Raw genomic sequence first — 27,589 nt, 5'->3', positions numbered from 1 at the left:
GATTACATCCATCCATCCATCCATCTCCCACAATCACTGTCTGCACAGGAAGTGAGGTGGAGGATGTGACCATGTGACCTGGTTAGACTGTTAGTGAGTCAGATAGGCAGGCAGTGTCCTAAAAGTTGACATCTGGAAGTGCGTGTATATTTGTCTGTGTGTGTGTGTCTAAGGCCTATGCTTTCTTGTAGTCTGTTTCTTGGAAGTTGTTGACTCAATCCAACACTTTGCAAGTTTATTTTGGATCTCTGTTCGTTTTAAGAACATTCATTATGTGATGTTGAAATTGTGCAATAGATCATGTCAAGTACCAGCAAGCCAGCCTGCCAGCAAGCCTGCTTTGGTATCACATTCTTCCTATGGAAACATCTTAGTGTATAGTATAGGAGAGGCCAATGTTAGTGTGTGTCTATATGTCTTACTGTGTGTTGTCTAGTAGTCACATAGCTACAAGGGCACCAGTCCATTTAGAAGATTCCCTAGGGTCCCCCTTGACACCGTCCACCCCGTCTATTCCAAGCCATGTGGCCAGTGACTCAGCAAATTGTGTGTGTACTTTAGTGAGGGAGACTGTGTGTGGTGAGCCCCTGAGCATCACCTTCACACCGGGTGCTCAGGTGAGTGTCTGCTCTGTGCGTCCAGTACAAACAGATAGTCACAGCGGGTGGAACAGTAAAGCGGAAGTCTGTGAAGGGCACTCTCAATATCAAAGTTTCTCTGTGTGGGAAGATCTCTGACACAAACAAATGCACTTAAAAGCCCTTCTGAGGATGATATCATATTGCTCAGTCTACACTTATATTAAATGCAGTCATTTCCAGACCCTCTGAAATGGTGTCTATTAAATCTGTAAATGTATGTAAACATTCCTTTTTTGACCCTGTTATTAATGTCCTCTCTTCTCTCCTGTTTGTCACAGCGGAGCCCCTCCCCCTGATGGACCTGTGCAGGCGAGTGGCCAGGCTGGCTCTGGGGCGGGACCGAATAAACCAGATAGACACCCTCCCTCTGCCAGAGACCCTCAAGAACTACCTCCAGTACCAGTGACCCCACACACCCACCAGGACAATGAATGACTGCTTGACGGCAGCTACATTTCACTACGGTCAACCCCAAACAATTGAACCTTGAACCATTGGACATCTACTGAGGATAATGATGATGGTCAGGAGGAAGCCTATGAAGGAGTTCCGAGTTTCCTTTTAGGATTTGTGTCCGTTTTTAACATGTTTTTTTTTAAATTTGCTCACTGCTATGATGGAATGATGGACAGACAGAAAGGAGGGAGATGGGTTTGAGACTGGACAGTAGCAGAAGTGTTGGGTCTATAGTGTGGGAGCTTCTAGAACATGGTCCTGGAGGAACAGGGCGTTTTGGGATGATGCATATAGCCATCCATACATAGTTACTGTACATCTATACAGACTCTCTGGAAGCCTCTCTGAACATGTAGATATTTATATTTAGACCCTATAGCAGGCTCCACTGAGACTCACCAGCCCCCTAGCCACATGGATTTAGAGGATGGAAAACACACAGGCATGCGAACATCCTTGAATGCATGCATATGCAAACACTCGCTCATGCTCAGAGGGGCTGTTTTCAGAGTGTATGTGAGTGGTGTGAGTTTTTATGCATGTGTGGGTTGGTGCGTGTCAGCCTTGCTCCGCAACAGGCACCCCAAGACATCAGTCAGACCCACTCTAACCCCACTGAGTTTGGCGACACTACAGCCCTCATCTCTCTTTAGTCTCCTGCTGCACTACACCTCCCTCTCAACTGGCAGTCTCTCTTTATTTATCAGTGGGTTTCATTGGATCCAGGCTTCCATTATGTCTCTGGGTGAGTGACTGCGGCTGCGTCCAAAATGGCACCCTATTCCCTACATAGTGCACTACGTTTGATCAGCCTGATCAGAAGGAGTGCACTACGTTTGATCAGCCTGATCAGAAGGAGTGCACTACGTTTGATCAGCCTGATCAGAAGGAGTGCACTACGTTTGATCAGCCTGATCAGAAGGAGTGCACTACGTTTGATCAGCCTGATCAGAAGGAGTGCACTACGTTTGATCAGCCTGATCAGAAGGAGTGCACTACGTTTGATCAGCCTGATCAGAAGGAGTGCACTACGTTTGATCAGCCTGATCAGAAGGAGTGCACTACGTTTGATCAGCCTGATCAGAAGGAGTGCACTACGTTTGATCAGCCTGATCAGGAGTGCACTACGTTTGATCAGCCTGATCAGAAGGAGTGCACTACGTTTGATCAGCCTGATCAGAAGGAGTGCACTACGTTTGATCAGCCTGATCAGAAGGAGTGCACTACGTTTGATCAGCCTGATCAGGAGTGCACTGCGTTTGATCAGCCTGATCAGAAGGAGTGCACTGCGTTTGATCAGCCTGATCAGAAGGAGTGCACTGCGTTTGATCAGCCTGATCAGAAGGAGTGCACTGCGTTTGATCAGCCTGATCAGAAGGAGTGCACTGCGTTTGATCAGCCTGATCAGAAGGAGTGCACTGCGTTTGATCAGCCTGATCAGGAGGAGTGCACTGCGTTTGATCAGCCTGATCAGGAGGAGTGCACTGCGTTTGATCAGCCTGATCAGGAGGAGTGCACTGCGTTTGATCAGCCTGATCAGGAGGAGTGCACTGCGTTTGATCAGCCTGATCAGGAGGAGTGCACTGCGTTTGATCAGCCTGATCAGGAGGAGTGCACTGCGTTTGATCAGCCTGATCAGGAGGAGTGCACTGCGTTTGATCAGCCTGATCAGGAGGAGTGCACTATGTAGGGATAGGGTGCCATTGTGGACATACCCTGGGATGTTGTCAGTCAGTGTGTGTTAAAGCTGATTGAGGATGATTGGAGGGCCAATCCGCTATTACTGTTTATGTGCCTGCGCAGAGAAAGCACACGACACCTTTGTCACAGGAGATTGTTTTTAAAAAATGTACATGCTGCTTTTTTTTTTTCTCACTCCTTCCGTTCTTATCCTGATGGTGATATTCCTTTTTTAAATATGTTTTCTGTTTCTATGACTGAGGCTTTTGTTTATTTCTGATTTGTTTTCTATGGTATTAAGATCTATTTGCCGAACAGGAAGTGACCCGTGTGAGACAGGAAGTCTCGCTGAGAGACTGATCGAGGAATGTGCTGCAATGAGCATCTTTTAAATGTGAATAAAAAGCTAAACCAAACATGCTGGTGTTTTTTGTCCAGTTGGACCGACTGTCACCTCAGCATGCCAGTGTCATCCAAATGAAGGGAAGTCGCAATGCTTCCCAGCACCTTCACAACACTAAGCCTTTGAACCAAAAATATAGTAATTCATTTCTCTAACTGGGATTTAAAATATGCTGCTGTAGTTGGCTGCCTGTATTTGATTTTTAGTCAGAAAGTAATGTTTTCTGAACCTGATTTCCCATGGGGCGGGCAGGGAACAAAGCCTGTTATGTGATCAAAGTTCAGTCAAAGCAGCTTTCCTTTCCTGACTGTTCAGAAAACCCATTTAATGTTTTACCGCATAAATATGTCTAGAGATCATACTGTATAAAAATCACACCAGGACAAGTGCATGCTCTCTCCTTTTAGTGTGTGTGAGATAGAGAGAGAGAGCCAAGGAACAGCAAAGTGGCCCTGATTTAGATGATTTGACGCAAGTGGTGAGTGCGGTTGTAGGGAAGGAAAAATGTCCCTAAATGGTTACAATCATGCTACTCCCTCTATAGGAAGGCTTGCTAAGGATGATCTTGCAGGGCCACATTTACCTATCCATTACCATAAGGGTAAATAAGCTTGTGTTATACCACATGGATCTCAGGCGAAGGCTTTAGTGCTGAAATGCAGGTTGAGAAGTGAGGATTTGAAGGACAGGATGAGAAAGTGTTTCGGGGCATGATGCTGGGCCCCATCAGTGTGTGAGGCTAAAACCAGGCATTGGAAATCAAATATGTTTAAAATATCATCCCTGGCCTTGATCTGTTTAAAAGGGGCTTATCCTTGATACATCCATACACCCTGTTTCTTTACAGTTTGTTGTGGCAGCTGCACTACTATGCTGATTACAATTGACCTCTGATCTATACAGTTGGCTGGGATATAATCTTACAACAGTGGCTATTGGCTCCTTCCTTTCCCTTATCTTCCCTCTCTCTCCCTACTCGACCCATTTATTTCTCCCCACTTCTCACTCTCCAACCAGCATTCCATCATCGTCCATATTAATACTGTCTGCACTCTCCTCTCCTTTAGCTCTCATGCCTGTTCTTTCCATCACTTTCATAATGAAAGGCGTAATCGCTCCCCCTCACCTGTCTATTCTACTGTATTCACTCTCCATGACGCCCATCAACATTCCTCCTCTCGCTCTTCTCTGTTCCCTCTTCTTTACCTCACTCCTTTCCTTCCCTCTCGTCCTGTAGTGAGTGAAATGTAGGGCGGAGGTGGGGGGAGAACTGTAGCGGTTGAGGGGCTGTTGTCTTCCACGGAAGGAAGATGAAGAAATGTATAATTCCTAAAAGAAAACCTCCTCGTTTAGGGTTATTTTCCTCTCCTGCAGAGCGTGATGTAAAAGTTGCCTATCTCTCCAAGGCAGATCAGATGAATGAGTGCTTGACTTCTCAAAGCTAGACTTTTCTCTTTGACCTATTTGAATGATCTTTAAACATAGGGTACACTCCCCATAGTCAGTCCTATAGACAGGACACACATGCACACCACAGGAGGTTGGTGGCACCTTAATTGGGGAAGACGGGCTAGTGGTAATGACTGGAGCGGAATTAGTGGAATGGTATCAAATGCTCCGTTCCAGACATTATTATGAGCCGTCCCCCCCCTCAGCAGCCTCCACTGACACACAGTTATACAGAAAATAGCCCTTTACTCACTGTAGGTAGCTGTCAATCAGAACATTTTAAATAACCATGAGTCATTGCAGCCAGTGAAGGGGCTGTGAATGTGGTCAGTGCAGGCATGGAACAGAACTGGCAGAACCACAAACACTTAAAGAGGCGTCCAAATAAAGGTCAGCAGCACTCTGGCAGTGCATGGCCGTCCTCACAAGGGTGGATGGCGTCTCGCCTTCCCAGAGCTGTGGTGTGGTCACATAAGACACACACTGACCTGTGAATGGACCTGGAGACTATTGTCAACTCAGGGAAACAACCGAAGCGACACAGGGGAAATATCACACGAAGGAAAGTCTAATGGCTTACTGAGGTACTGTGTGTGGGTAAGGACTGGGGAAGGAAGAGACTGAGACAAAGGAGCATTGTCCTTTTCAACAACTGCTGCCACACTGAAAACAACATTACAAGACATTGTTGCTGCGACGTCAATGACAACTATATGAAAAATGGAAAGAAAGTACAAGCACATTGTTGAAAGAGAGGACATTTTAGTGAAAAGAGCACCTCACTATGGTTCCATGTCCACCGTGTTGTAGAAGGTATTGTGTAAAGGTAATTCTTCTGAAAGGACAGTGCATGTCATTTACAGAGCTGTAGGAGGGGTGTTTTCCTGTTTAGTGTCTGGCTGACGTGAATATCCTCCATCTAGACCCGTAACACAGTCACACTCTTTTAGCACCTGCTGAACACTTCAACTGGACTGACCACCTGCACGGACTCTCCGCACATATGCACTCACACACACATCACAACTTTGTCTACCACTCTTATTATGATCGCTAAATACTGCACTATTTAAACACTTTCCACCCAATCCCCCTTCCCCAAAATACATGTAAATATTGGACTATAAACTGTGCCTTCCTGTTTTATACTTATGATAAAATGTATTCTTCTACTGAACCATTTACTTTGTTCGTATTCTTATCTTTTATTATTTCTTATTGTTGTTGCATTGTCGAGAAAGAACCTGCAAGTAAGCATTTAGTTGGATGGCGTATACCATGTGTATCCCGTACATACGACTAATACAACCGGAAACTTCTGTGTGTTTGTTATGAGCACCTTGGTAGAGTTTGCTGCTGGCACCTGAAGTCAATACTGCCATCTGCTGGTTATAAAAACGAACAGTTTAGTGAACTGTTTCTTTCCTCTGTTGGTAAAGTGTTAGACATTCGATAAGGTCCCGTGTAGCCCAGTTGGTAGAGCATGGCACTTGCAACGCCAGGGTTGTGGGTTCAATTCCCACGGGGGACCAGTATGAAAAATGTATGCACTCACTAACTGTAAGTCGCTCTGGATAAGAGTGTCTGCTAAATGACTAAAATGTAAATAAGGGAATTGTATGGTACTTTTCTGGACACAATCAAACCACACACAAATGTCAATACGCTCCAAGCACGCTTTCCTTTTTATAGATTTTTGTTTTACAAACCAGGGGTGTGAGAAGAATGCATAGTCAGCCACACATCTAGGAGGCTCGTCAAAGACGTCATGAAAAAATACAAAACACAAATTATAGGAAATAAATGGAAAAGGAAAACAACACTGTTAAGTCATTAATGGACTGAGTGTGTACTTCTAAAGGACACACAGGGTCTCACACACACCTACAAAACAGAAAAGGGCATGACAAGAATAATTTGGAACGGAAACACACGCTCTCGCTCTCAAACACACACACTCTCGCTCTCAAACACACACACAATTTAGACATTCAGGGGCAAGACGAGAACAGACCCATGTGAAAGAACTGTGTACCAAATGGCTCTGGTTATAAGCACACACACAGTGATATACCCAGAGTAGAAGCACGTACATGTAGAGCAGGGATGGGTAACTGGCAGGCCGCATGGATCAAGAAAAAAAAGATAAGATATGAATTATACAGGGACCTCCAAAACTATGGCGACAGTGACACATTTGTTTTGGCTCTGTACTCCAGAACTTTGGATTTTACAATGACTATGAGGTTAAAGTGCAGACTGTTAGCTTTAATTTGAGGGTATCTTCATCCATGTCGGGTGAACCGTCTAGAAATTACAGCACTTTTTGTACACAGTCTCCCCATTTTAGGGGACCAAAAGTATTGGGACAAATTCACTTATGTTGTATTAAAGTAGTAAAAAGTGAAGTATTTGGTCCCATATTCATAGCACGCAATGACTACATCAAGCTTGTGACTACAAATTGCTAACCTCTCACCATTACAATAACAGGGGAGGTTAGCATTTTTTTGCGTTCCAATACTTTTGGAGCTCCCTGTATATATTATTTTGGGAACTAACTCGGGATCTCAACTTACTGTTGCGAGTTAGAATTTGTAGAATACACAAGGTGCAATTTAAAAATGTGATTGTGCAAATAAGGAATGGGAAATGATTTATAATTTTACTTTTGATACTTAAGTATACTTTTGTAATTACATTTACTTTTGATACTTAAGTATATTTAAAACCAAATACTTTTACTCAAGTAGTATTTTACTGGGTGAGTCATTTTACTTCTACTCAAATATGTCAATTGGGTACTTTTTCCACCACTGATGTCAGCAACCAAAAAAAGATTGGTAAATTAGTCTAGCGGCCAGCTAAACCTAGTAATCATGGTCGAATTATCGGCCAGGGGGCCCCCATTGTTAGTCAGTCTCACTCAGATATATTAAAAACTGCAAACATTTCTCGCCACCCTATGGCAAAATGCGTAGGATTGCAGGAAATTAGCTGTAAAAAAGCAAATATTCCTCTCCGCCCATGGCAAAATGAGTAGAATTGCCTGAAATTAGTTATAAAATTGCAACAGCTTTTCTCCACCCCTTGGCAAAATATGTAGAATTATAGAAAACATGCTTTAAAACTGCAGTTTCTCTACGTTGAATTGCACGACATTAACTCCAAACATTAAAAAATGTCAATCCGCTGTCAAGAGGGGGGCCGCTAAAATGTTTTGCTCATAATGTGTGTGTTTGGGAGTATGGATGTGGGTATGCAGATGCACAAGCAAATGTTTTGTGTGTCCCTCCCCCATCAAAGTTGCCTATCCCTGGTGTAGTATAATATTTCCCAAACCTCTCCTCGGGGACCACCAGATGGTTCACATATTAATTGGAGCCCCGAAATGGCACAACTCAATTAGCCAAGGGCTTGGTGATAGTTGACTAATTGAATCAGGTGTGCCGTCTGGTGGTTCCTGAGGAGGGGGCTGGGAAACCCCTGCTGTAGTCACTCAGTAGACGTTTCCAACAGAAGATAGTTTAGTTTGCGGAGTTTGTCTGCTGCCAGTGGGTGTACTAGCAGCAATGGAACCACCCACTACACTAGCTCAGGTTTCAGAGATTGCAGCGCAAATTGAACAGACGTATCAATAATCTGTAGATATTTATCCTGCTCTATGCATTAATTATAATAGAGCAGTTCTCCGATATAATGCATACTTCATGTGTGTGCAGTAAGATGTGAATGTTCAGTGAGGGTGATACAGAATAAGCTGATTTCAGATTTCACCATTGACCCTTTTTAGAAATGGGTCTAACTACCTACAGTTTTAGTGAGGTTGTTAGTTGCTTCCACAACCTTCATGATGGCACAGGAGGGATTGTCTCAGCCCTGTCGCCCAGACCCCAGCTGGCATGAAGGGTGAAGAGATGCATTTGAGCAGTGCACATATCTCAAGAGAAAACTAGCTACAGTTTACCTAGATATTGATACAACTCCAGTTATGTCATTACTCTCTCCAGAGTGAATATTGAGTAGCAATACAGTAATTTGTTTAAGGAACAGGCAGCATGTTATGAACCTAATTCTTATTTCTAGCATTAGTGTGACCTGTGGCTATTTGACAATGGCTGCAGTGAAGCTTACATGTGCTGGAAAGGCTCTTTGTGCTCGTATCAATTGAGCGGGGAAAGGTCAGTAGGTGAGAGTGTCTCCATGGTTACACAAGGCTGAACGTAAACAACAGCTAGACAAGGAGATTATGAACATTGAGTTCTCACAGTTTGAAAATGACAGACAGAAAATAACAGGAAAAACAGCTAAATAAAGGGAGGTGAAAGAAGTAGAGAGCAAGCATCTTTCTGTTTTCAAGGCAAGGCATCAAAAAAGAGTCAGATTAAAAATGACAACCCCCCCCAAAAAAAGTTTCAAAATGAAACATTTTTGAAAATCGGTTTGAAATGCAGTCATCTTGTTTTCTTTAAAAAACACTTGTTAAACCACACATATACTGCATAAAGTATGGGGATAGACAACATAGGGTCTCCTTATAGTGTAGCATTTCAAACACATACACTCTAGAGTATCCCCATCTATTCCCAAAGTGAAGACTGGAAAGAGGATTGTCTCATCTGTAACACTTGCTTGGATTCTGAGGCAGAGAAAGAAGAGATGCAACTGTAGGTCAGAGCAGGTCTACAGAAAAGTGCATTAAAAAATCACACATATGTCTAAGGGAGGGGAAACCTTGGGGGTTCAGAGGTTCACTCCCCAATCCCCCCCCAAAACATATAGTTTACACTCCCATGACTGAGCAGAAAAATGCAACAATGTTACATCTTATGAAGACATTAATATATACTTTTTCATATAATTATCATTATTATAATTGTCTTGTTAAGTTTGTAAACTTTTGTATTTTCTGTTATCATTTTTTCTGTCTTAGAATATTCACAAGGTTGCCATCTGATGTGAGACAATGCTCCATAGTCTTTAGTTTGTTATTCCTTGTGTTGGTTAACATTCAAGTAGTTATGATTGACCGGATGATTGTGGTCAGTCTGGGTGCTATGAGGGAGTGGGTCAAAGGATCTTACTAACACCCTACTTGCTCTACAGAACACACACACAAAGAGAACACTGTGTGTGCTGCTGCATATGTTTAAGCTTCCAGTATGAGTCAAGAGTATCAATGCCTATAGTGTTAGTCAGGATGTCAGTCAGGGCCAGCCAGTCTCAGAGGTTAGGTTTGTCAGAGTGGACTAGCCCCTGTAGGGACAATCTGTGTGCTTGTTGACCAACTAGGGTGGAGGGGACCAGGCTTGGTCCTGAGTGCAAAGTGGACCCGACCAGCACTATGTGTGGTTCTGAATGCCTGCGGTCCAACTGTGGTCTACTGAGATCCAGAAACCAGGGCTGGTCTGACCTTTGCGCCCCCTCCTCAACCTCACATCTATACAGGTCTGTTCAAGTCTTCACGCAAGACAAGGCACATGCCCTATCCGCCTCGCTCCAACCTCCAACCCTATCCTCACCTCAAGACCTCCCTGCACTCAACAAGCCTCTACTACCAATTGCCCCCTTGACACACAAACCAGAGAAATGATTAGTATTGTTAAGAATCTAAAATAGCTTGAGTGTTCTCCCCAATGTACCTGCTCCAGTAAGCTATGCGCTTGTAAAGAAGCTTATTTAGGAGAGACACAATAAGAGAGGAGGGCAAGAAAAGGAGAGAGAGAAAGGGCTCCTAAGGACTAATTTTCAATGAGACAGCTTCTTTTTAAACACCTTTAAACCATATCCCCAAAACCAACATGGTGATTTCCTGTCTACCAACCCCTCTTCCTGTGTCGTGCACCCCTGAAAACAACCCTAAAACTCTCCATGCCAAAAAACAGGGTGCTTTTGGGACAATTTGCTTTAGTTTTAGACAGACCGGATGGAGGGACTGGAGGTGGGAGAGATGACAGTCCCTGGTCCCTCTCCTGTTTAGTTTTAGACAGACAGGATGGAGGGACTGGAGGTGGGAGAGATGACAGTCCCTGGTCCCTCTCCTGTTTAGTTTTAGACAGACAGGATGGAGGGACTGGAGGTGGGAGAGATGACAGTCCCTGGTCCCTCTCCTGTTTAGTTTTAGACAGACAGGATGGAGGGACTGGAGGTGGGAGAGATGACAGTCCCTGCTCCCTCTCCTGTTTAGTTTTAGACAGACAGGATGGAGGGACTGGAGGTGGGAGAGATGACAGTCCCTGCTCCCTCTCCTGTTTAGTTTTAGACAGACCGGATGGAGGGACTGGAGGTGGGAGAGATGACAGTCCCTGCTCCCTCTCCTGTTTAGTTTTAGACAGACCGGATGGAGGGACTGGAGGTGGGAGAGATGACAGTCCCTGGTCCCTCTCCTGTTTAGTTTCTCGGGGGTCTCTTTATGCCATCCGTCCACGTGGGGCGTCGGCCCATCTCTCTCTGGGGTTTAATCTGGGGTCATAGGTCAAGGGTCAAAGGTTAACCGTTCAGCATGTAGACCACTAGCTCGTAGGTGCACATCATGATGGCGGTGTTAGGGATCTGGCGCACCAGGTGGGTGGTGAGGCCGCGGTACAGCGCCCGGTAGCCCTCTTCCTTGGGCACCGTGGTCAGAGTCTGGAAGAAGGAACGGTACTTGGTGCCTTCCTCCCGTAACCGGGTCCGGATCACTTCTGTAAAGAGAGGAGAAGGAGATGAGTACGCTAATTTCCTGGTACATTCAAAATAAAGACTTTCCCAATACTAGAATCCATACTGGACTTGAATATAATTTACTCTCACAGTAACATGGTCTAAGGACAACCAATACTAACTACAGGTTCTAACTATAAACACACGACTGACTATAAACCCCCTATCCTCTACTCAGACCACATCCACCCTCCTGCTCCCAGGATGCAGTGCTCTCACCGTGGGGGTAAGCGATGGACGTGGCACAGGTCTTGGAGGTGGCGGCGGCGAGCATCATCCCCACAAAGTCCGAGGCATCCTTGGACGAATCCTCCTCCACCTCCTCGTCCATGTGCTGCGCGGCCTTGGCCTCCATGAGGCGACGCTTGATGCTCTCATAGATGACAAAATGGATCACAGTCTCTGAGATTCCAGCGTAGGACGCTGACATTCCCCGGTAGAACCCTCGCAGGCCTTCTGTCTGGTACACCCGCCGCAAACAATCAAACGCATTCATGGGCTTCTCCCCGCGGTTCCTATGAAAGGCAGGTGGAATAGGGATTTACTAATGGTACAGCCGACAGAGAGGGTGTACACCGACAGAGAGATTGTACACCGACAGAGAGGTTGTACACCGACACCACATCCTAAATCCACTACCGAGTCAGACGTGTGTGTTTACCTGGAGTCCAGCTGCATGCGAGTCTTGATGAGCCAGATCGGGTTGGTAGCTGTGATTGCTGTGAACCCTGAGAGGAAGGACAAGAGCTCACATTCAGACACACTTTACTTCATAGACAAACACCACAGGAGTGTTTGTCTACCAAGCTGCAGAACAAAACACTGTCCAAAACTTCTCTGAAGCATCCACCCTAAAGGGAATTTAAAACCATCAGAAATTAAGAACTGTTGCTAACCTTTTTAAGAGAGCTTTTAAGAGAGCTCATGAACATACCACAGTATGACAAGGCCTAGGATATCTGTGTTGTGACAGCATGTGTGCTGTAATGTGTGAGCATGTGCATGTTAGTGTGTGTAAAGGTTACACTCCCATAATATCATTGTTAGGCTACTTTAGCCTGGGAGTCATGTTGACACTGATCTCAGGGTTATTCCTAGCTCTGCAGAAGCCACTTGGCTACATAGCTCTCTGTATCACATATCTACGATGTACCAATGAGCTCTATGTATCACATTTCTATGATGTACCAATGAGCTCTCTGTATCACATATCTACAATGTACCAATGAGCTCTATGTAACACATATCTACAATGTACCAATGAGCTCTATGTATCACATATCTACGATGGGGCGTACATCGGCTGACTATGGAAAAGGGGATACCTAGTCAGTTGTACAACTGAATGCATTCAACTGAAATGTGTCTTCCGCATTTAACCCAACCCCTCTGAATCAGAGAGGTGCGGGGGGCTGCCTTAATCGCCATCCACGTCATCAGCGCCCGGGGAACAGTGGGTTAACTGCCTTGCTCAGGGGCAGAACAATAGATTTTGACCTTGTCAGCTCGGGGATTCGATCCAGGAACCTTTTGGTTACTGGCCCAATGCTCCTACCCGCCAGACTAAATAAAGCCGAGCCGACCTTGACTTGATTGGTGGAAGGACCGAGTCATGCTGCTCAGAGGGATAGGGTGTTAACGTTGACCTGTCAAAAACACACAGTCCCACGTTCACTCTGGTCCTCCATTACAGAAACACACAGCGCTCCTTAAAAGGCCAGCTTGCTTGACTTACCTAAATTCTAAAGGGTAGAAGCCAGGAGTCTAGGCTACATTACATATTGCTCCTAGGATCACTGTGACACTGGACAGAAATAATCATCTAGAGAGAGACTAGTGTGTGTGTGTGTGTGTGTATGTGTGTGAAATACTGCACAAGTTGGAGTTTTACAATATAATTTTATGATAATAGGTAGAATCTACCGCACACTTTTGCTGGAGACAAAAGGCACAAGTCTCCGCACACTTCCAGTCAGATGCAAATTTCTTTAATTGTGGCTGAACTTTCAGTCAGTCGACCTTCATCAGGACATCTCATGCATGTCACGAACATGTATGAAACCAGCTTGTGTCTAGTAAGGCTGTTTAGTAGAAGATCCTCCTAAACTTTTTTTACACAACCCATCTCTAGTACTGCACGCATCAGCCTGCTAGGGAGTCCATCTGCACTCATCAGCCTGCTAGGGAGTCCATCTGCACTCATCAGCCTGCTAGGGAGTCCATCTGCACTCATCAGCCTGCTAGGGAGTCCATCTGCACTCATCAGCCTGATATGTCAGGTTTAACATGGGATTGTCACTTTGAAGCAGAGGTGTATGATGACACACGGCCAGGGGAAACGGGATAAGCCAGTGTTTGCGTACAGGAGGCCTAGGGGAGTGTCTAGGTTTGAGCTCTTGCATTATATTAGGCCTAACTGAGACTTGTCTTGAAAAAGTCTTTGTAGACGGAACGTCAACAATAAATATACTTTATTCTACTCCCTTGTCTTTGAAAAACCAATAAAGTCCTAATAACATGCACATGGAAAGACAAAGAGGGACACTTCCTGTCAGAAACTAGTTTAGGCACTAGGCTAGAGGATTAGGTCATATTGGGAGCTGTCACATGAAACAATAGGCTGAGAGCTGCTGGACAGATATACTGTAGCACAAGACTAGAATATAGAAACCTAACCTTATAATAGGAAGGTGAGGTAGGGGACCTCTACAGAACTAGTCAGTCTGGGTTTGACACCACTGACCCGGTCAGGTCCAGTCCTCTGGCATGTCTGACCAACACATTAGAAGTGGTCACATCACATGACACTCCAGGTTAGGCTATCATCCAAATTTACTAGCTGCAGTTGACTGAATACTCACAGAAAAATATGTGATTGAAAAGTATACCTACCTATGAAAAATCTATAAATAAAACAGTTAAAAAAAGACTACATGGTATAGTGTTAGAAAGTGAGTGAGGTTGAGGTTGGTGTGGTTACCTGCCAAGCCAGCAGATACCATGTGGACCTGTGTAGAGTCCGGCTCAAACACTTCATTCAGTCTCTCTTTGGCACTGGAGTACGCAGCAAAATAGATGGCTCTGGAGGAGGAGACAGGGTCGAGGGATTAAACAGAGAACATGATACATACTGTACAGCACAGGAATCAATATCTTCACCGTCCCTGGTGGGGAATCCCTTGTACTGCCATGGAACTTACAACATACAGTAGAAGACCTACACACAACATACATAGACTGACTAGTATCTCACAAAAGTGAGTACACCCCTCACATTTTTGTAAATATTTGAGTATATCTTTTCATGTGACAACACTGAAGAAATGACACTTTGTAACAATGTAAAGTAGTGAGTGTACAGCTTGTATAACAGTGTAAATTTGCTGTCCCCTCAAAAGAACTCAACACACAGCCATTAATGTCTAAACCGCTGGCAACAAAAGTGAGTACACCCCTAAGTGAAAATGTCCAAATTGGGCCCAATTAGCCATTTTCCCTCCCCGGTGTCATGTGACTCGTTAGTGTTACAAGGTCTCAGGTGTGAATGGGGAGCAGGTGTGTTAAATTTGGTGTCATCGCTCTCACACTCCCTCATACTGGTCACTGGAAGTTCAACATGGCACCTCATGGCAAATAACTCTCTGAGGATCTGAAAAAAAGAATTGTTGCTCTACATAAAGATGGCCTGGGCTATAAGAAGGTTGCCAAGACCCTGAAACTGAGCTGCAGCACAGTGGCCAAGACCATACAGCGGTTTAACAGGACAGGTTCCACTCAGAACAGGCCTCGCCATGGTCAACCAAAGAAGTTGAGTGCACGTTCTCATCGTCATATCCAAAGGTTGTCTTTGGGAAATAGACGTATGAGTGCTGCAGAGGTTGAAGGGGTGGGGGGTCAGCCTGTCAGTGCTCAGACCATATGCCGCTCAATGCATAAAATTGGTCTGCATGGCTGTCATCCCAGAAGGAAGCCTCTTCTAAAGATGATGCACAAGAAAGCCTGCAAACAGTTTGCTGAAGACAAGCAGACTAAGGACATGGATTACTGGAACCATGTCCTGTGGTCTGATGAGACCAAGATAAACTTATTTGGTTCAGATGGTGTCAAGTGTGTGTGGCGGCAACCAGGTGAGGAGTACAAAGACAAGTGTGTCTTGCCTACAGTCAAGCGTGGTGGGAGTGTCATGGTCTGGGGCTGCATGAGTGCTGCCGGCACTGGGGAGCTACAGTTCATTGAGGGAACCATGAATGCCAACATGTACTGTGACATACTGAAGCAGAGCATGATCCCCTCCCTTCGGAGACTGGGCCGCAGGGCAGTATTCCAACATGATAATGACCCCAAACACACCTCCAAGACGACCACTGCCTTGCTAAAGAAGCTAAGGGTAAAGGTGATGGACTGGCCAAGCATGTCTCCAGACCTAAACCCTATTGAGCATTTGTGGGGCATCCTCAAACGGAAGGTGGAGAAGTGCAAGGTCTGTAACATCCATCAGCTCCGTGATGTCGTCATGGAAGAGGACTCCAGTGGCAACCTGTGAAGCTCTGGTGAACTCCATGCCCAAGAGGGTTAAGGCAGTGTTGGAAAATGATGGTGGCCACACAAAATATTGACACTTTGGGCCCAATTTGGACATTTTCACTTAGGGGTGTACTCACTTTTGTTGCCAGCGGTTTAGACATTAATGGCTGTGTGTTGAGTTATTTTGAGGGGACAGCAAATGTACACTGTTATACAAGCTGTACACTCACTACTTTACATTGTAGCAAAGTGTCATTTCTTCAGTGTTGTCACATGAAAAGATATACTCATATTTCCAAAAATGTGAGGAGTGTACTCACTTTTGTGAGATACTGTACATACACAGTGAAGAAAATAAAGTATTGAATGTTACGGTTAGGCAACATCTTTAGTGCAAAACGAACTAGTCTCTCTCGTAACCGACGATACGTAAAGAACAACAGCCTCTTATGTAAGCCACTAGTCTCCTTCCAGCAGCAGTGTAGCTAATTCATGACAACATTACCAAACTTTATTGTCCAGCTCTCTACCTACTAATCTGACTAGGCTAATTAAGAATAAAGCCAACCGCAACAACGACTGGGCTGATTAATAGGGGTGTAACGGTACATGTATTCGTACCGAACTGTTCGGTACAGGGACCACTGTTCGGTCCGCACTGTGAACCCGAATGAATACATAATAAATATATAAACATTTAAAACACTAGGCCTATAGGTTATGCCTTCGCTGCGTTGTATGCCTCGAGTAAATCTTATTCAGGCTATTCCGTTAAAAAACATTTAGATGCCGCATTTCAAATGGTCTTTTTTTTAAGCGCAGCCGGGAACTAGTTCTTTACGACGATGAGTGGTGGGGTCGATAAACCAGGAGGATTCCCCATCATCGTTTAAATCTTCAGTTTGGGAACATTTGGGTTTCCCAGTAGATTACAATGGCAATGGACAGAGAGTTGAGGATAAAACGTTAACAGTGAGTTGCCACTGCTCAACAAGAATAGCTTATGCAGCTGCCAACACCTCAAACATTTACGTCGACATCACCTCAGTATTCCTACCACCGGAGCAAGACGGAAACGCAAAAAAACAAGTACAACTTTGTTTCCCCTCTGCATTCAAGCAGCTGATTCTGACCAGGCCAAAGAAATTACAAGAGCGATAGGTATGTTTATGGCCACGGATATGCGCCCATTCTCGGTGGTTGAGAAGAATAGTAGGTTTCAGCACCTCTGAGCCATGTTTACATATTGATTTCACACGCATATTGAGTAAATCGGGTGTTTTCATTTAAGAGAATACAAAGTGTTGTTATTCCTGATGGTGCTCTCGTCAGGCATTATGACTCATGATCATATATGGAATCAGGAATACCAAAAGCGGTAGATCTGTTCTATGGGCGCTATTTCTATGCTTCCCGTTTTTATTTTTGCATCTTTTACTTTCGGTTTTGTACACCAGCTTCAAACTGCTGAAAAATACAATATGTTGGTTATGGAAAATATATTTCACAGCGGTTTAGCTGGTACAATGAATCCCTACAATATTCTTGCTTGTTTTGTCACAAACTGAAATTAGGCAAACTATTAGAATTTTAGCAACCAGAAAATGGCTGAGAGATTTCTGCATAGTGCATCTTTAACTATAGTTACTGTTGGCATTTTATTTTCCCGCTGTACTAAAACCGAACCGTGACACCAAAAGTGCAATACACAACAAACCGTGGGTTTGGTGAACCGTTACACCCCCACTAATTAAGAGTAAAGCCAACAGCAACAACAGCTAGGCTGAGTGTTTCAGTTTAATATAGGCCTTATTGGACAAAACACACAGTGATAAAAGGAGTAAGGTTGCAAAATTCTGGTATAGTTCCAAAAATTCACCGGTTTACCAGAAATCCTGGTTGGAGGATTCCGGATTTCCTGCTTATTCCCACCTGGCACTTGGAAACTTCCAACCAGGATTTATGGAAAACCTAGGAATTTTGGGAAAGTCACTGGAATTTTGCAACTTAAGTAAATAATTACATTCAGTACACCCAGTACACACACTAAAAGCTTATCAGTCACAGTGTGTTTGTGTGTGTGGAGGTGTTTAACTATTCTTGTGGGGACCCACAAGAATAGTAAACAAACAAATATTTGACCAACTGGGGACTGAATTGTGTGTCCGCACAAGGTTAGCTGTACAAGACTGTCTATGTATGTGTGTGTAGCCTAGATTTATACCCTACATGGCCAACATTTTGTGGACACCTGCTCGTTGAACATCATTCCAAAATCATGGGCATTAATATGGAGTCCAATGGCGGCAAGCTTTACACCACTCCAGCCGACGCTTGGCATTGCGCATGGTGATCTTAGGCTTGTGTGCGGCTGCTCGGCCATGGAAACCCATTTCATGAAGCTTCCAACAAACAGTTATTGTGCTGACGTTGCTTCCAGAGGCAGTTTGGAAAACCGGTAGTGAGTGTTGCAACCGAGGACAGTCGATGTTTACGCGCTACGCACTTCAGCGGTCCCGTTCTGTGAGCTTGTGTGGCCTACCACTTCGCGGCTGAGCCGTTGTTGTTCCTAGACATTTCCACTTCACAATAACTGCACTTATAGTTGACTGGGGCAGCTCTAGCAGGGCAGAAATTTTACAAACTGAGTTATTGGAAAGGTGGCATCCTATGACGGTGCCATGTTGAAAGTCACTGAGCTTTTCAGTACAGGCCATTCTACTGCCAATGTTTGTCTATGGAGATTGCATGGCTGTGTGCTCGATTTTATACACCTGTCAGTAACGGGTGTGGTTGAAATAGCTGAATCCACATATTTGAAGGGGTGTCCACATACTAGTGTATTTCGTGTTGCGTCAGAGGCCCAGGTGATTTGACTCTGCATCAGCGTAAACCCTGACAGTGTCAACAAAGCACTTCACAAACGCTTAGCACAAGCTCTTGTTAGACAAAGCATTAGCTAGCTTCTACCATTAGCCACCACTTAGACGCATCATCATCAGCGGGCCAGGGTCTTATTAGCATTAGTAGCAATTTAGCATCTAAGCTTTTCTCTCAGTCCTACAGATGGTTAGAGTACAGTGCTACTCTGAGCCCTGATCATTGTAGCTGTGATCAGCTTATCTCTCTCACTCAGAAACCCTAGTTTGGTTGTTTTCCTCTACTTTATCCTCCACAGTGACCGACTGTTTGTCCAGTCTAACAGATGGACTAGGAGTGAGATAATCACTGTGATAGTGATTGACTGATTCACAACTCTCTGTAAAAGTACAATTGTAAGATGTAAAATGGACCCCCGTCAACTTGATGACACCAAACACTAGTGACACAGTAACCTCCCAGAACCCTTTGACTATTAACCACGGCAACAAAGTGACCCCTCAGACATTCCTACACGACAACTGAGAACTCCGACTTCAGTGCTAACATCGACTGTGTGTGTGCAGTTGCCCTCCAGTGGGTCAATGTCAGATTATGTTAATAGTAGCTCCTTCCACATATGCTAGACTAGATTAGGGTTGTAAAGGGAGGGTATATTACTGGAAACTTTTGAAGTTTACCAGTAAGCTACCAGATTTTTGGTATCTTTCAAGGATTTTATGTGATCTATCACAAGTCATCTAGTGGCCGTTTTGGGTACTTCAGATTATCACAGGTGTCTAATAGTCTCTGGTCCTCTGTGTGGCTTTATCACATGTAAAATATATGAACAAATTGCATGAGATTATTTTAAAATAAACCAAATAGAATGAAACAGCTGTAAAACATTCTAAATATAAACTATCAACTTAGTGAATACCATTGATGTTTAAAGGTAGACTCAGCAATATGACGCAGATGCAGAAAGTAAACAGTGGGTCAATTTCTGCAACAACTAAGAGTGTTGAAGCGCGAGGGTCAACTTTCTCAACTGTTTTGGTACCCTGGCTACCATGCTGTGAACAGAGTGAAACGAACCCATGCATATGCAGAGATACTGTGTGTGACTGTGAGAGCAAAGTGTTGTATCTCGCTCATCTCAATATCTCCGGTGGTGCTCGTGGCAACGGAATTTCACAGAGTATACCTTTAATATGAGGGTTTCAGCATGAAATATCCTTTATATATTTTTTACTAACTCTTTTTTTGTTTGTTTACTATGTCAATATGTATTAGTTGTCAATGTTTTGGCATCAAACTGGTGGCAGTTGTGAAAAATGTCAATAGTTGGAAGAGTTGCAGAGTTAATTGAAAATCATGCCATTGCTGATTAGATGTTTTTTTCATTAATTGGGCAATGGAACCATATGATCTATCTACTACATACTCATGGACACAGATATTATAAATGAATTATATATATCTACCTATCTATCTATGATTTAGAGCTGTCCTCTACAAAAAAACATATTGGTCGACCAGGAGTAGTGTTTTCTTGGTATACATTTTTAAATGTGTATTTTTCCATATACTGTAAAGACACACCCTATATGTTTAAATAAAATAATATATATGTACTTAACTTGTCTGATGCTTTGAGAATGCTGTTTGATTAAATAATGAAGACACACAAATGACTCAAGAGGGAGCCAGAGATCAAACAGAAGATAAAAAAACCTGTTCCCGACCCCCCTCCTCCCGCTGCTGCTGGCCTTGGCAGATTCTGCCATTACGCCTGTAATAGGCTACAACAGGGGTCAGCATCCTTTTCCTTTTCCATTTGGAGTGCGAATTTATCTTACCATTTCTACTGATCTGCGTGCCAGTTATGATTTTCATATACACATGTTCGTGGAACAGTTTAATTTAATTTATAATAGACTTTGTATCTCAAAATCATTGTAATTAAAATGAACTACATGACATCTATCTAAATGAAAATGATACAAATCTGAAATGAACTTCTACTGCCATTGCCAACTCGTGCTAGTGAACTTGCAACATTGTATGAAATATTCTGGGCCCTCAAGAGTTTCCCATGCCAGTGAGCTCGGGACAGACACAGCTGTAGGGTATTTGTTCAAGGGATAAGAAGTAAATCAGGTATTTTATGACGTTTCCACTGGATCAGAGAATTACATTTTTCCCTTTCATGCCAAGTGGTTATCAAAAGGGAGAGAGATGGAAATATATTTCAAATACATTGACGAACTATTGTCACTCTCATTTGATTCTAAAAACAGACATTGTTTACATTGTTGTTTGAGGTGAAGAAAAATTACTTTGAGAAGCTCCACAGGTCATTAGTGGTGGTGAGTTGAGACAATCAGAAATCCCCAAATGGGCAGATTTATAGGCCTACATTTGCTCGCAGGCCAGGTAGCCTAGGCCCACTTCTATATGCGTAATCAGGTGCCCGTCCAATAAATTGACAAAAATGTATAAATGGAATGAAATAAACCAAAACTTGTTTCTCACAAGTGTAACATAGGTGCTGAGCTCTGCAAACAACGTGTCCACTCCGACAATGAGAACGGTAAATGAGTGTAATAATAGTATATTGAATGCATTAACAGAAATTACCGTAACCAAACAAACATTGTAGATGAGAAATTATGGGAATTAATGCTAAATGTAGGCTACTACTGGTGATCTATGTAATGGGGAATTGATAGACATAACAATCAAAAGGGCAAACAATTTACACTAAGTTTTGAACCAATGAATGGGCACAAAATGGCGGAAGAGAGCGCATTCTGGAGAGAGACGTGCATCTTAGTCACTCTCCCCTTCTTCTTGGACCGTGGCATCCCTGCGGCCTCCTCAATGGATTAGTCCTCTGAGACAGGCGCAAATCAGAAAGGTGTCTCGTGTGTCATAAAAACAATATATATATTTGCGACTGCTCGACTAAAATAAATCTTGGTCAACAAACCAAACAATCGACCAGTCGACTAAATGGGGTCAGCCCTAATATGAATATATATATTTTTACAGTTTTTCAAGAATAAATTACCAAAGTTACGATAGAGTGCCATAGATTTAGTTAATTACCAAAATTACTGAAGATTCCGGTAACTTTGGTAACTTACCAGTAGCTTTGCAACCCTAGGTCAGATACTGCGTAGCTCACACATACAGTGAGCTCTAAATGTATTGGGTCAGTGTCCATTTTTGTTTCGTTTTGGCTCTGTACTCTAGCACTTTGGATTTGAAATGATACAATTATTACAAGGTTAAAGTGCTGTCAGCTTTAATTTGAGGGTATTTTCATCCATATCGGGTGAACCGTTTAGAAATTAGACTTTTTCTATGCGTCAGGTAATTCATCCGTATGAAATGGTTTGATGGAAACGTGGTTAGTGATATTGTTTAGACTGAAATATGAAATTATCATACAGTACTATAATTTCATTCATCTAAAATATTTAGGCGCTTACCTGGAGGGGGCCACGCCCACTAGGTTAGGCCCCAGGCCCCTGAACAGAGAGCGGGCTCCTTCTTTCTCAAGAATCAACCTGAAGACAAAAACAGAACATCTCAATTCCCTTACCCACCACTCACAAATATTCACATTATTTTCACTGAAACTTCAGTGGCGTTTATAACAATGAACTAGGAATAGGGTCTGCCGAAAGCCTTGCTGGGTTGCAACAAGAACTTGTAGAAAGAAAAACATTAAGTATGATAGAATAGGAGTTGGATACGAAGTGATGTGATATATCCTGCTGCTGGGGTAGGCTACAGATCCTCAGACAGGCCTTTCCCTGAAGGTAGAAGAGAGAGAGACGAGCTCTAGGAGTTGGATTTCAGTCCACATGGCTCTGCCTGCCAAGGAGATATGAGCCAGAGCAAAAAACAACATGGGGTTTCGTGAGGAGGGAGGGATCCTGCAGCCAAACCCCACAAGGGGGTAGGGGGTAGAGCGGATGGAGAGTAAACACCCAACATAGACCAGCTCATTTTTACTCTCTGGTTTCTTGAGACGTCTATGCATTAGGCTACTAAGGACTGTTTACTGTGAAGTTTAATGTGCAATGCTGGAGGGCAATGACAGTAATAAATCCAAAACAATCAAAACCAATAACACAAGCATAAAGTATTGTATTTGAAGTGTTTGATAGTTAACAAAAAACATAACTAGACATTGGAATATAGGCCTATGCCTGTTTGATCTTACTATGACAGCGCTAGTAAATCAAGTTGTGCAGGCTGAATATAATACCCACTTGAGGCAGTGCAGGGGTCCTGGAGGGGACATGCGTGCTACGCTGGGCCCATTGACGGTACTGAGCTGCACCTCAGACACGTAGAGTGTGATGTGGGATGACTGGAGTCTGGTCTTCACCACCTCCAGGGGACAGGTCAGGATGGCTCCTACCGTTCCCCCACACCTAGAGGAGGAGAGTGGAGAGGGGGAGAGAGGGAGAGAGAACAGAGTGGGGAAGAAAACAGAGGGATAGGAAAGGGTATAGAAAGGGAGAGAGAGTGCGTCAGTGCAAACAACCCACAGCCACGAGGACAGAGGTAGAATTGCGTGCTTTTCTGAGGTGGCAGCACATATCTCTCAGCTGCTCGAGAAAAGCAGCAGACAAACTGCCTGTCTGGATGGAAGTTGCTGATTCCATTACAGAAATACACTGTGGATGGAATCCTGAGGATTTGCGGCTTGAGCAATGCAGAGACTAGGGGAGGCTTGTGATGCAGTGTGGAGACTAGGGGAAGCCTTGGAGAGTCAGCACAGTAATGCCCCCTGTCTGAGGACAACTGTTCTCGCCTGGAATGAATCAATGCAATAACAAATACTTTGTGCTAGTACCTTTCACACACCTAATCTGACCTAACGCTTTCCAAAAGCACACAAATGACCAGGCTACCAATGACTGAGTCTGAGCTTCTTTATAGGAACTCAAGAATTCAACAACACGGTTTTGAAAGCAATGGGAGTGGGATGAAGTAGCCTACGTTCTACAAGTCCTTTGGGGGGCAATATGGCAAGTAGAAAGTATGTGTTTATAACCTAGCCCTGAGTTGTATCATAAACTATAAAAAGACACAGACATGAGGGAATATTTTCAGCCAAGCCCCAGTAAATTACAGATACAGGCCTAACTGTGATGGTATGGTGGTTGATCATTAATCCATACTTGTATTGAGGCAGAGAGAGAGGGAGATGGCCACAGTAAACAGAGGTGGGAATGAGGGAAGCTGACCTGCTAAACATGCACGCCTGGCACATGTGGACTGTGCATGTCTACACATGTGACAGAGCAAGAGCAACGTGGAGGACACGATGGGAGGGTGTGGGGCTAAACTATCTCTAACTTACCTGGGACCAATAGTCCTATGTCAAACTACTGATGTTATTTTGAAGGAAAGGAGAACATGTCCAGGCCTCAATATGTCTGCCATGTGTAATGCCACCAACTCTCGTGTTTTTATTATGATGTCAATAAAAAATAGGAGCCAATAAAAGACTTGAGACGCAGCCGAATGTTATGGAGACCCGCATGACACAGTTACAGGGAAGGGGCTAGCTGACTAAACTCCACGATTTACGATGGAGTTGAGCAGTGACTAGTGTGGGCTGAATGGAGTTCCGACATCACATAAAATCACGTTTTTATAAAAAAACTACAGATTTCAGCACCTCAAAGAATAGCCCGCATTTACACATTACATTGTCCTGTGTAAATGCAGGCTATTCTTTTGGTGCTGAAATCTATAATAAAAATAATAATAAAAACATCATTTTATGTGACGTCGGAACTCCAGTCTGCCCACACTAGTCGCAACTCAACTCCATCGTAAATCGTGGAGTTGAGTTTAGTCGGCTAGGAAGCGGCAAAACCCAGCCCTGTTGATTAGGCTACTGCCCATCATAAACTAAGGATAACCATTCTGGAAGGAATATGGAGGTACACTAATGTATTGGTGTCAAGTCACCCTCATACCACATACAGTAGGAGTCTTCCAACCCTGAAATTGGCCATGTGCCTTAGTTTACAAGCATTAACGAGCTCTCTTGCTCTGTATTCATCCATCTTGGCCTTTTGCCATGAGTCTGTGAGTAACACCTTGCCCTGCAGCCTCAAGCTCGGTATGCTCCTTCACACACTACAGTGAACCAGCTGAAATGTGAGTCCTGAAATCTTCAACATAATCTTGAAAGCGTCCCATCTGTGCATAGTAAGAGTCTATATATTTTTTACCTGTCAACCTTTGAGATTGTTTTGCTACAGCCCTTGCATTTTGTGGTTATTTATAAATCAAGTCCTCATATAGCTCTTGATCATGACTCTAATTTCAAGTGCCATTACACATAAGAGTCATTGGTCGCAGGATCTTCTGTATGGGGAAATTTTGTTAAGAGCTCGGTCTGAACATTAACACGCATCGCTTGCGGTACAGCTTTGGAACCATAAGGACCTTATGTTTCATATCAACAATAAATAATTTTCTAAAAACAAAAGGTTTAATTGATCCACACCTTTATAGGGTTAGTGTTCCCACACTGCCATATCTCCATATTACAGCGCGTGTTTACAGAAGACAGAGGGACCACCTGTGCTAATTCGCTATTTCGCATGCTCGGAACAGTAACGGAAGAAGGCCGCCAGAAATGTGTTGTCACTGAAAAATACTGTTGGCTGCAACTGTGATAAAGCCGGTTAAAACAGTATCACATTTTGATGTGATATGCAATTAGAGGGATTTATGTTTCTAGAACCGTATGGCAATTTAGAATCGATTTGTGTTTAGATTGAGTATTTGGCTGTTTTGGCTGCCAGAGCCAGTCTAGCTCTGAAAATAACACATACCTTGGACCTTAAGGTGTAATGGTAACGTTAGGCGCCTTATGAGCACATCTTGGGCTAGTTCTCATACTATGAGTCATAGCTCGCTACAATGTGACACTGACAGTGTGGGCATCATGACTATTTACGAGTACAACTTCGGGCTGCATAGATAGAATGGTTTAATTGGAGAAGTTCCCCCATCGGCTGCGGCAGTTCAGGTAATTTATAGCTGGCCATGGTATGACCTTGGAGAGCATTTGTTTAGGTTCTGACGTCACATCTAAATCAGATGCCACTGGTGGCCTATGAGAGAAACCCTTTATACCTCAGTGAGAGAAACCGGATAGTTTGCGTCTTACCACAATGTTAGACGTCCTCTTTTGAGCGTTAATGGTGCATTAGTTGCACGATTAGCTCAATCATTTAATCGTAAGGGATGACAGGCAACGTTAACATTAGCTAACGTTAGAATATGTGAAATAAGGTCAAAACAATGGCATCCCAGCGCACGTGCTAAAACGAGTGCATCATCGTGGGTTATGGCTAATAGTCGGACAATATATCAAGTTAGTATTTAGAGAATAGCAATAGCAAAACTCGTATACAATCGAACAGCTGGCCATGTTGATGTGGGCGCAAAATAGATGTTCCTACCAAAACCAGACAGCGTCAGTTATGACATTGAATTTAGCTAGCTAATTTAGCTAATAGTTAGCAAGCTAGCAAAACATTTTCTTGTAGACAGGCACATCATCATGAACGAGTCTAAACTAGCAGCAACTAACGTTAATAGATACCTAACTAACTCGACATATTTGCATTTAATATAGCTTGCTAGTTAGCTTCATCTACCATTCCATGATGGTAGCTTCTGTTACAGTGGACTGTATTACTAGCTAGCGATTAGCCATGATACTCACCCTCCAGCAAACAGATGAACCAGGGTATCTCTCTGACTCATTCTGTCTCATATTCCCAGGACGCGTACGCAGGGCACCACTTTGGGTTGGGAGACAAGGAGGGCGACGACAAGGAATGAGTCACTTATTGATCACTAGTCCAATGCGCCGTGTTGTGGTGGAGGTCAGTTGCTAGCAAAAATGAGTATATGTAACGTTAGCTAACTAGCGTCCCAGGCTAACAGTTGCCTTCCCCCGATTGAAAACCTCGCGGTCTCGACAGTGACTTTGCGTCTCTTCCGTGTTAACAGGGATACTATTTTGCCATAGTGGATGTCTTTTTCTAGTGAATAAATGAAATTCGTTGTGATATACTTATACCCCGACACACCTTCCGCATGACTCTTACATTGCTCGCCTTCACGCCTTACCTCACTGAACGCTACAGAGACATGTCAGAATTGTTATCGTCGAATGGGAAGCCGCAAAACAAAGGCTGTGATTGGCGGATGTGTAGTAGTACGTCATTAACTCCCGCCCCATCACTATATTTTCACGTGATCAGGCATTGAATGGAAGCGTACTAGTGCGTGTGCAAGCTCCAACCCAGTCTCTCATTAATTATGTACAACATTTACATTTACGTCATTTAGCAGACGCTCTTATCCAGAGCGACTTACAGTTAGCACATACATTATTTTATCGAACCCACAACCCTGGCGTTGCAAACGCCATGCTCTACCAACTGAGCTACACCCCCTGCCGGCCATTCCCTCCCCTACCCTGGACGACGCTGGGCCAATTGTGCGCCGCCCCATGGGTCTCCCAAATTAGCACAGTGTTTTTATGTACTAATAGCACAAACTTATGGCGCATCGAAAATTAGCACAATGTTTTTATGTACTAACGCTTTGAACACACCGACTGTGTCATTGCGCAAAATAGTATGCAGCATCATCTAGATATGTGTGCAACAACAGTTCCAACATTCAGCTTCTGCTACCATTTCTGTCAACCCGTTCACGCATTCACATACAGTTTGATAAATCCAACATATGCACCACACAGAACGCACTGAAACTGCCTCTGCAACGCAATGCTGTAAGGCAAACGCAG

At 43.7% G+C, this 27,589-nt stretch overlaps 2 protein-coding genes across 7 annotated transcripts in view; one reads left to right on the top strand and one right to left on the bottom strand.

Annotated features, from left to right (window-relative positions):
- LOC311101853 (SPRY domain-containing SOCS box protein 4-like) overlaps positions 1–3,190 on the top strand; it is a 60,368-nt gene extending 57,178 nt beyond the window's left edge. For 3 of the 6 annotated variants that reach the window (XM_084143063.1, XM_084143065.1, XM_084143064.1), the window contains one exon: positions 920–1,892. In XM_084143063.1, coding sequence (XP_083999189.1) covers positions 920–1,047 — 128 coding nt within the window. In that variant the 3' untranslated portion in view covers positions 1,048–1,892. Of the gene's footprint in view, positions 1–919; positions 1,893–2,787 lie in introns of those variants that run through there. The other 3 variants (XR_014609957.1, XR_014609958.1, XR_014609959.1) reach the window with 3 other exon arrangements.
- Positions 3,191–6,285: 3,095 nt separating this feature from the next.
- LOC311101851 (solute carrier family 25 member 36-A-like) lies at positions 6,286–26,910 on the bottom strand. The gene is made up of 7 exons (XM_084143062.1): positions 26,495–26,910; positions 23,004–23,168; positions 22,215–22,292; positions 14,312–14,412; positions 11,993–12,059; positions 11,551–11,846; positions 6,286–11,312 (listed from the first exon to the last, which is right to left on the bottom strand). The coding sequence occupies exons 1-7, from the start codon at positions 26,533–26,535 to the stop codon at positions 11,119–11,121; spliced, it is 942 nt and encodes a 313-aa protein (XP_083999188.1). The 5' UTR covers positions 26,536–26,910; the 3' UTR covers positions 6,286–11,118.
- Positions 26,911–27,589: the final 679 nt, after the last annotated feature.

The sequence above is a fragment of the Coregonus lavaretus genome (genome assembly GCF_964263955.1).
Source record: "Coregonus lavaretus genome assembly, chromosome: 26".
In the NCBI taxonomy this organism is placed as follows: Eukaryota; Metazoa; Chordata; class Actinopteri; order Salmoniformes; family Salmonidae; genus Coregonus; species Coregonus lavaretus.
The sequence above is the reverse complement of the archived record's forward strand: the minus strand, read 5'-3'. Positions and strand labels throughout refer to the sequence as shown.

Coding starts and splice junctions, on each gene's coding strand:
- LOC311101851 (XM_084143062.1), bottom strand. CDS start 26,535: ATGAGTCAGAGAGATACCCTGGTTCATCTGTTTGCTGGAGG. Junction 22,293..23,003: donor GGACCCCTGCACTGCCTCAA/GTGGGTATTATA, acceptor TTTTGTCTTCAG/GTTGATTCTTGAGAAAGAAG. Junction 11,313..11,550: donor GTCCATCGCTTACCCCCACG/GTGAGAGCACTG, acceptor CTCTCTTTACAG/AAGTGATCCGGACCCGGTTA.